The 10,042-nt window shown below is 38.1% G+C and overlaps 1 protein-coding gene across 2 annotated transcripts in view; it reads left to right on the top strand.

Annotated features, from left to right (window-relative positions):
* The first annotated feature begins 2,119 nt into the window (after nucleotides 1–2,119).
* The window catches only part of WDR35 (WD repeat domain 35), a 49,352-nt gene continuing 41,429 nt past the window's right edge, over nucleotides 2,120–10,042 (top strand). For both annotated transcript variants that reach the window (XM_030490178.1, XM_030490177.1), the window contains exons 1-8: nucleotides 2,120–2,248; nucleotides 2,803–2,920; nucleotides 3,716–3,787; nucleotides 5,967–6,059; nucleotides 7,604–7,732; nucleotides 7,950–8,083; nucleotides 9,565–9,730; nucleotides 9,827–9,972. In XM_030490178.1, the coding sequence (XP_030346038.1) occupies nucleotides 2,225–2,248; nucleotides 2,803–2,920; nucleotides 3,716–3,787; nucleotides 5,967–6,059; nucleotides 7,604–7,732; nucleotides 7,950–8,083; nucleotides 9,565–9,730; nucleotides 9,827–9,972 (882 nt within the window). In that variant the 5' untranslated portion in view covers nucleotides 2,120–2,224. The remainder of the gene's footprint in view (nucleotides 2,249–2,802; nucleotides 2,921–3,715; nucleotides 3,788–5,966; nucleotides 6,060–7,603; nucleotides 7,733–7,949; nucleotides 8,084–9,564; nucleotides 9,731–9,826; nucleotides 9,973–10,042) is intronic.

Raw genomic sequence — 10,042 nt, 5'->3', positions numbered from 1 at the left:
CATACGAGTGGGACTTCAGGTGTATCTATGCAGTGATGTTAGGATAATAGATATTAGTACTAAATAGCACAGGTGAACATGGAACAAAAATAAGAGTATAAACTCTCCAAGACTGCTGGATTGGTCTGTGGTTGTTATTTTGTGATGTGTCCCCACTGACACTAATTTGCTGTAGTTCAATTAAAGTTAGCATGGGACAAGCTAGCTATGCTACACTTGCTTCCTCAAAGCGCTGTGTGTATTTTTTCTGTAAGTCATGGGGTTTTATATTCACTTTGCTTACTTTCATGTCCTCTGCTTAGACATGGGTATTATACAAGCATTTAGAAGGCCAGAAGTGTGTCTTGGCCTCCGTAATCGGTAAGAATAAACATGTTGTAAATCTAATGCAAGACTTTTCAACTTCTTGGCAACTGGGAGTGGATGACATCAGTCCCATTTACACTAAGGCCAGTTGTCAGATGAGAAGTATAATTTTATATGATAGTGGAAAACTGTCCTGAAGACCAGATGTGTTTTGCAAGCTGTCAGCTGGGCAGGCTTTGTTTCAGGCATTAGTGTGCATAACTCCATTTTACATTACAACTGATAGTATTTACATTCAATTCCTCTGTTCAATTATCTTGTCTCAGTTTGTGTTTGTGAGCAATGGGTAAAACTCCAAAGTGACATATGTGGTATCTTTAAAATAGGACACACCAGAATGTCCTATTGACTGAAATTTTGACTTAAAATATAGATGTGGAATGAGTAATTAAATTGTTTTAATTATTGGGGCAGTAGAACTTTCAGACTAATGTAGAGAACTGTTGTGAAAAGAACTAAATTTGATCTTTTGGGTGGTATTTTAAAATTTTTATTCTGAATAGAGTATTTCTGTTAGAAGAGACCTACAACAAGCATCTAGTCCAACTGCCTGACCTCAGGCATTTTTTAAATTACTGTTAGCTATCTTATTCAGTTCTAAAATGCTTACAGGGGTTCAGCCAGCTTTGATTTATACGTCTGTCTTATGTACGTGCTTCTAAGTTGGCATCCGTCAAAAACCTGAGTGCCCAGTGCTCCTCAGTGCTGCATGTTCATGTAACGTCAATAAAATGATGATGACGATAACGATGTGGCTGGCTCTATTACTCTACGTTTCCAGATGGCTTCTCTGAGGGGAAGAGCACTAACCTTGACAAGATGCAGGTTTGAGAACTTGGCTTCAAGGTGATCCTCCTTTGACATTAAACAAATTGCTTCTATTTCAGTGTTTGTATTGTGGATAATTGCACTGTGGAGTGCTTAGCCGCTGTGAAAGCCAGGGAGATGCTCTGGGAGACATAGCACTTCTAGCTCCTCCTGTGTCAGGCAGGCGAGTTTTAAGAGCAGGATGCAGAAGACACAGGACAGTCTGCTGCACATCTCCCATGTTCAGCTACAAAACAGCATCGGTATGGAAAATATTTATTTTGCAGCTGCGTCCAGCCTAGCTTGGAGCCAGTGCTGCAGAGCCAGGCTGCTCCTGAAGCCCCTGCGGCACGAGTCCAGGCTTGATCCTTCCATGGGGCTCGCTTACCCTCTCTAACCCACTGAATCAGGGCGTTATTCACCTGTGAATGTGAGTAACTGCCCGACCAGACTTAGCCGTAGGTGCAGGGAGCACCTTCCGAGGGAGCGGGAAGGGCGCCCAGTGCCTCAGCCGCATCCGCCGGTTACTTCGGTTAACAGCTACGCTCGGGGCACCTCTTGAGCTTGGGCTAACCCTCAGGATGTACAGATACAAGTTACACTAAAAACACTGTGTACAAACAATCTGGGATTCACAAGCTTTCGGGTTTCCCTCATGTAAAAGCAGAGTGACCGTTATTAACGAATTACCACTGCTTTCTATCCACGGTGAGTACGACCGTTAATCACTGTGGCAGGGCGGGCAAAGCCCCAGCCCACCTTCCCGCTCAGGGGAGCCATCCTCTGCCGTGGCTGCCGGCAGGCGACGGGCAGAAGGCAGGACAGCGCCTCATGGCTGACAGCGCCTGAGGCGGCGCCCCTGCGTCGGGGCCAGACGGGGGTAAGAGCACATTAATGGCGCCCGTGTTTCTCTTCCCGCTCCCGGAAGAAGAGGAGCGCCCCGGGGCTCACTTCCGGCGGCGGTTGCCGGGGTGACGCGGTCAGCGGGGAGGCCGCGCTGGGCCTGCTGCGCCGTGCTGCCGTGAGGGGCGGCGCGCCCCGCTCCGCCGGGATGTTCATCTACCTGTGCAAGAAGGTGCTCCTGGGGCACGGAGGAGAGCCGGGGCGGCAGGGGGCAGGCGGGGAGCCCCCGGGGGCTGGGAGCGCAGCGGCCTCGGGGCGCTGAGGGGACCCTCGGGGCTCTCTCCCGCTGGCTGCGGCGCTGGTGGTGCGGCCGCGGGGGTTGGTCCTTGCCCAGGGTGATGCCCTGATCTGCCCTGCCAGCTCCTCCGCGGCCTGCGTTCAGGGCTTGGGGCTTCTTTGGTCTTGAGATGTCGGCTCAGCTCTTGTCAGAGCCCTGTGCATCCCTCTTCCTTGCTCATGACATCTTCTCTGCGCACCTTTAAAGATGTCCTGCTATTATGATTTACTGCATGTGTTCGCTTACCTTTTCTCAAGCCTTGTGTTGCAGTTTCTCTAGTGCTTGTAATTCCGATTGCTTTTGTTTCTTTTTGCACGTACTGATCTGTTGATACAAATAAGTTTATCTGGTGTGCTATCATCAGTATCTTTGAGGTGTTCAGATAGACAATTTTAAAATAAAACATGATTCTTACAGCTGTGTAGAGATACAAAATACTTCTTTTTCAGATTGCAATTCCTGGTAATGTTCGATTAAGATGTATTTCCTGGAATAAGGATCAAGGTTTCATAGCCTGTGGTGGAGAGGATGGATTACTAAAAGTCTTAAAATTAGAAACACAGACAGGTAAATGAGTGCGGGTAGTTTTAGGTTGTGTTTGGTTTTTTGTTTGTTTATTTGTTTTTCTTAAGAACAAAATCCACTGCACTTCAGAAAGCGTAACTCCTTCCACAAGTTACTTGACAATATTGCACATGTTTTAAATCTGTACATAGTTACGTATTTACCAAAACATCCAATGTGCTGTTACTTTCTTTTGAACAGATTTCCTCCAGCTTGTCTTACCTGGCACATGTGTAATTTGTGTACCTGTTGCATCTGCTGAAGTTTTCTGCAGCGCTTTTTTTCCTTTTTCAGGGCATATGTTTCATTCTTGTTCTTTTTGTATAGGCTTCCAGTTTATTTTGGAATTTATTTCATGATTTCTTTATTTTGTTTGAATGTTCTCTACCATCTTCATTATTTTAGGGAGAAAGCTGTCAATTTTTTTCTTTTCTGAATAAAAATGTCCCAAGAAAAGTAAAATCTAATATATTTTCAAATTATTTTAAACTTTTTTTTTTTTTTCCCCGTAACAAAACATGATAGCCATAGTTGTGGTGGGGTTTTTTTGTTTGTTTTGTTGTTTTTTTTCCTGAAAGACTGCTTAACCGTAAAAAATGTATGAATTTGGATGACAGATGTGAATAGCAAATGCATTGAACTGAGGGGTGGAAAATTTATCATGCAGTCACAATTTACATACTTTCAGGTGAATAATTTTACCTATGTAAATAGTGATTAAAGCTGCAGTATTGATAGAGACACAGTAATATGTGTGCTTTGTTAGGCTGATTTTATAGCTGTTTTTTTTATTTTTAGATGAAGCAAAAATAAAGGGACTTGCAGCTCCTAGCAATCTTTCTGTGAATCAAACTCTTGAAGGTCATAGTGGTAAGTGTACTTTCGCTTAGAATAAAAAAATAAAAAACTTCACAAAATTAACTTTTGTGAAGTTAATAGAGTAATTTTGACATAACTTTTTAGTACAAGTCTGAAACAAAGATTATCAGTGTTCAGCTCAGGTATGTAATAGCTTGGCTATCTATTTTTACCAAGTTATCTGATGAAAGACCTACAGTTATGATCTGTGAGTGAATTACTGCTTTGAGAATCAAACTGATCTAGCCTTACCTCAGTTCTGGCTGATGTGTAATGCAAAATGCGTGCTGCACAAACCAAGCTCAGCTCTGCCTCTTATTAAAGTTTGCTTATGGATTTTGCAAGGCTAAGTCTGTGTCCTTTGATATTACAGCCTGGCTTGTGTTTTGTATTACCTCAGGCTTTTCTTTTTCCAAATTATTTGGTACCTGTTCATTATCCTGAGAAAGAAATATTGATATTTATTTAAGTGGATGGTGCTGTGATATGTGTTATGTTATAGACAGACTTTATTTTTTTGTTTTTTTGTTTTTAATCATGCAGTGACACTGGTATAGCACTTGTTATCTCTGACTTTAGCATGGTTAATCTGGAAGTGCTACTCAATTGCGTGGGACTGGAATATATTTTTCAGTGTTTATGTAGAAGATCATGATATGTTCGTTCACATACTGCATTTGTAGATGACAAAGAATGTTTTATAGCAGAAGAGAAAAGCTAAACAGATGGGCAGTTCATGCTGGAGTTGCTGAGTTAAACAATGATGGCTTTACTTTGGTTTTACTGTGGTTTCTTTTTAAAAAAAGAACAATTTTCTTTTACACTTTTTACATAAAGTTTTGAATTCTGTATAATAGGCTAAAATCAGAAATGACACTAAAAACCTTCTTAAGCATTTTTTCTAGCAACACATGTGGATGGATAAGCTTTTATTTTTTTATAATATATGAGATGTCCTTGTATGTTATGGTAGCTTCACATTTTCTTCTGAAGAAATAATGTTTAGTTCAGGACACCTATTTTCTGCCTTAAATATATCTTTATTTTCCCTTTATTGGCAAATTACAGTATGTGTACATACATAGACTGCAGTATAGAATCACAGAATGGTTTGGATTGGAAAGGACCTTAAGATCATCTAGTTCCAACCCCTCTGCCGTGGGCAGGGACAGCTCCCATATACAGACAAAGTTTAGAGGTTAGAAAACAGGCTAGAGAAGGATAGTGTATGAAAGTAAAAACTGAATGCAGGGAAGCATTAAACTCTTGTGAAAGAAATGTTAAATGATCATCATCTGTGGACAATGGGATATGAAGAGAATGCTAAAATCCTTACATTATTTGAAGAAGTGGCCTTTTCATGAGGATTTGCAGTTGAAACCTGCCAACAGTCAGGTTATTTTAGGAGCTTCATTAAATATGATCAAAAAAAAAAAAAAAAGAAAAAGAATTTATTTAGTGGATACTTTGAATGGATGTTTTAAATTCTGAAATAGATTACTGTTACCTTCACAAATTCATGACATTCAGGGTATCTTTAATTGCATCTGTTGATAAAGTTCATGACTAGAAGTCTGAAAAATGGAAAGGATACAGAGGAAATGGATGACTAACAGTGAGGGCATGAGGGAATGTGGTGCTTGAAGTGGCCAAGTTCATATCCAGTGTTGAAATCAAACGCTGCTTAGAAGCTGCTATTTGAAGATGTGTCAGGTCAAATATTTATGAGTAGGATCTATATGAGACTTGAGAGTCTGAAGCAATTGTGTGTAGAGTGCTCTTTCTGGTAATTGTGAGGGAGATTTTGTTTTAAAAGTGCAGCATTACTGAGAATTAACATACTAAGGGGAAGAGAAAACTAAAACTTCTTATGACAGTAGTTTTATTGACTTCCCAAACTAACCTGTCAGAGGTGATCAGAAACTGCAAAACTATGATTTGGGTTTCACATATTGAAGCAATATTCTGAGCAGAATTTGGAGAGGATGTTAGTCAAGTGGGTGAATACAGAAGCAAAAATAGCTGTTTAGCAGGATTTTGACAGAAGAAATGAGAGATACAGAAAGAATGCCGAAAACTAAATTAGAGCCAGCAGTGCAAATTTCTGAAAAGCTCCAGGTTGATCAAGTTGGATGTGGTGGGTCTTATTAACTTACTTAAATGGTGTAAATAAAAATGTATCATTTTCTAGGTTCTGTGCAAGTGGTGACATGGAATGAACAGTATCAAAAACTGACTACAAGTGATCAAAATGGACTTATCATTGTGTGGATGCTGTATAAAGGTACTCTGCGGGATAAATCTGAGATGGGATAATATTCTATGTTGTGAGAAATTTTTTTTTTCTTTTCTCTTTTTGTTCTTTTTTTTTCTTTTTTGTTTTCCAGCAGTTAAAAAAATTCTTTCCCAGACTTTTTATTTTGCAGACTGTAAAGCTCAAAATAGATTTTAAACAATTTCCAAGTTTTTATTGTAATACTTGTCGACATTTTTCATAGTGTAGTCACATATAGTGGTGGTCCTGCAGAGATACCTTAGGAGAAAATACAAATTTTTAGCCACGTGCTTTGTAAACTGCTCTAAATTTCTAGTTTCCTTCTCTGTAACTTTATTCCCTTGGAGGAAAACAGTATATTGAACAAAAAAAGAAGCAGTGCTTGACTGTATAGGTTCTGTTCTGGGTGTTGTAGTATTTAAAGAGTTCTAAAAGTGCATCAAGCACAGAAGTATTGGTGGTAGAACTACAAGAATTAAGCAACCCTGATGAGAACATCAATTATATACTTTCATAAAAACAACCTTTAAAAATGTGTAATTAAAGGAGTGGACTAATATGACTAATCCGTGTGTTGCTCTAATTGGCTTTTATTTTTCTTGATCTTTTCATATGTACATGTACCTTTTTTGGTACACTTAAATTCAGTTGAAATCCAGCAAACCTCACAGTGAAATTAACCATTTTCCAGCACATGTGGGAAAGAAAAAGAAAATAAAGGGGTTTTCTCTTGGGGATTTTTGTTTAATGAAAAATGGAGACAAAATCTCAGCTCAGCTTCTCATTTCAGGAATAAAGAATATCACTTGATTATCTTTCTGCCTGAAATGTGGTGGTTTCTGTCACATAAATCATCTCTTAGTTTGGAAAAGAATCAGTAAATTACTTAATACATATTGCTGTCAAAGATGGTTGTTCACTGTTTTATGTTTCCTAGTGTGTTCTTGTCAGTTCTGAAATTACGTAAGGACAGATCTCTTCCTGTAGGGCCCCTCTTGGACTTTGGCTCCCCTCTCCATTCCTCGTTTTTCAGGTTCTTTTTGGAAATAAGTAGCTCACATCTTAACACTGGGTTTCACAATAGTTATATCTCTGTAGTCTGGGGACACTATGGAGTTGTCTTGCTAGACTTTTACTGAAAGGGCAGAACAACTTTAATTCCTTTCTAAAACTTACTACTTCTGTAGCTTTCTGTTTGTTGTAAATTACACTGCAGAGTCATATATAACCCACCTTCTCATGTATACTTCTAAGCAGACCATTTTATAGGTTTCTCCGTTTCATTGAACACATAATTTGACTGCTTGGTAACTTTGATAAACTTTTTGTGTGTCTGTATTACGTTTTTATTATCCTGTATTTAATAATACATATCCACTATGTATTTATTTTTTTAACAACTTCAGGAATGCATATGGCTAACAAACTTCATTACCATCCTATTTGCATATCTTTTAAAATGGGTAATTTTACTCTTTGGATTCAGTATCTCATATCCGCTAGAGAATTATCAAATCAGAAGTATAACTCAGTTTTTCATTCACTACTAATAGGTGCTTGGTACGAAGAGATGATTAACAATAGAAATAAATCTGTTGTTCGAAGTATGAGCTGGAATGCTGATGGAAAAAAGATTTGTATTGTGTATGAAGATGGAGCTGTGATTGTTGGATCAGTGGATGGTAAAATTTAAGCTCTACTAATTGTTGTGGTATTACATAGCGCTTGTTTTCAGTATTATGTACGTAGTGGCTCTTTCTCTAGATAAATAGGATTAATAGTTACTTTCTAATTGTTGCTTTGACTTTCTTTAGCTATTTTAGTTTTTATGTTGGTAACTTGCATCCTATTTTTAACTTTGTGTCATGTTTATTAAGTGCAATCAATGTTCTGTTACAGGCAATCGCATTTGGGGAAAAGATTTGAAAGGTACCCACCTGTGCCACGTGGCCTGGTCCTCCGATAGCAAAGTTTTACTCTTTGGAATGTCAAATGGAGAAATTCACATTTATGACAATCAGGGAAATTTTATTGTAAGTTCATGGTGGTATATAAAGGTATTAACAAACAGGCTTACTTAACTTACTAAACTTAACTTACAAAAACTTACTTTCTCTTAATGTATTTCATGTTTGTTTAGTTGGTGGATTTCATAGTTGGTAGACTTCAGTACTGAGAACTGGACAAGATCTTGTGCAGAGAGTTTTTATTCAAGATCTATGCAGCAGCAGCATTTTAATATAAATATTTCTTTCTTGGTAGCTAAATAAATATCACATAAACTAATGCCTTTTTGCCTTGCAATAGTTATTGAAAATGTGAAAACGTGTGTGATACTAATTAAATGAAGCTTATGTTAAAAGTACTAGTGTAGTATAAAGCAGTAGTTAGAATAAAGCAATGTTTTCCATTGCTGCTGTCATTCTTTATTACATAAGGAATGTTACATGCTTCAGAGAATACCCAGTAGTGAGTGAGTTCTGCATTCCTGCAACTTTGGCTTGCTTATTTATTTTTGTCTACTTATTTGGAGTACTGGAATATATAATAATGCTATGACAAAATGCAAAATGGAAGTAAAACACAGACTTTAAATGAGTGATGTTCCAAAGAACCGTGTTAACTCTTAGATACCTCGTATGGTGAATTTCCCATTCCCCGTCTCCCTTTCCCATTCCCCGTCTCCCTTTCCCATTCCCCTTCTCCCCTTCTCATTCCCCTTCTGGCCTTTCCTTCTTTAACCCCCCGCTGTACCATTCTTTCTTCCCACTGCTCTCGTCATGGTGTTTCTACCATGTGCTGTAGATTATTGAAATTCTTTAAGTAAGTTGTTGTCCGTCCCTCCCAGCACTATGTATGGTTGTGTGTGCCAGCCCTTGCCCTCTCTTCCATAACTTACCTGGTAGCCCTCCTTGAAGTGATCCAGATGCACTCTTATCTTTCAGAAAGAGCCTGTTTCTGTGTTACCAGGTGTCCAGGGCTAATTATTATAAAAGTAAACTTAATTGTTGTTCTAATTTGGACACCTATTTTTTCCAGTTATTTTTATGTTTTATTCAAGTGACTTTTATGAAGAAAAAGCTGACAGAAAGTTTCCTTTTTAAAAAAATCTTGTGGCCAGGATTGGTTTAAATTATTTGTATTTTTTTGCAAAGTTCCAGCAGGGTTCTTTGTGCGCATGCACATGCATGTTTGTAGTGGTGGAGTTTTCTTTGTTTGGGTTTTTTTTTTTGTTTCTTTGTTTTCTTTGAAAAGTAACTCAAAAACGAAGAGTGAAAATGCCCATATTAAAGTTCTTCTTTGTAGTTAAAATACATGTTTTTGTGCTTCTGATCTGGCTTCAAATAAGGAAGTTTTTCACACTTAAAATTTTGAGAATGTGAGAAGTTTTCTTAGGACAGGAAAAAATTTTGCATAGATGTCTATTCTTTTGCAACGTACCAGTAGAGATGTAAATTGTTCTTCTAAATAGCATGTTGTATATGACTTTAAATAATTAGTGATTCTTGTTTAGGTGAAAATGAAACTGAGTTGTTTGGTGAACTTAACTGGAGCATTCAGCATTGCTGGAATCCATTGGTATCATGGCACAGAGGGCTACATTGAACCAGATTGTCCTTGTCTTGCTGTCTGTTATGACAATGGAAGATGCCAGATAATGAGAGATGAGAATGACCATAGTAGGTACCAAATGTGTGGTGCTAATTAATGAGCTGCTCTTGACTCAAAATGTCAACTTGTGTTTATATTCTTTATGTTTATTTCTTAAAAACTAGATCCTGTTTTGATTGACACTGGTATGATTGTGGTATGTATCCAGTGGAACCACTGTGGAAGTGTATTGGCGGTGGCAGGCTCCCTAAAAACAGCTTCTCAAGATAAAGATGTAAACATTGTACAGTTCTATACTCCGTTTGGTGAGGTAAAAATGTTTAATATATAACTTAAATGTTTTTTTTTTAATCTTGGTATGATTTGTCTATGTATTCATT

The sequence above is a fragment of the Strigops habroptila genome, chromosome 6 (genome assembly GCF_004027225.2).
Source record: "Strigops habroptila isolate Jane chromosome 6, bStrHab1.2.pri, whole genome shotgun sequence".
NCBI lineage: Eukaryota > Metazoa > Chordata > Aves > Psittaciformes > Psittacidae > Strigops > Strigops habroptila.
The sequence above is the reverse complement of the archived record's forward strand: the minus strand, read 5'-3'. Positions and strand labels throughout refer to the sequence as shown.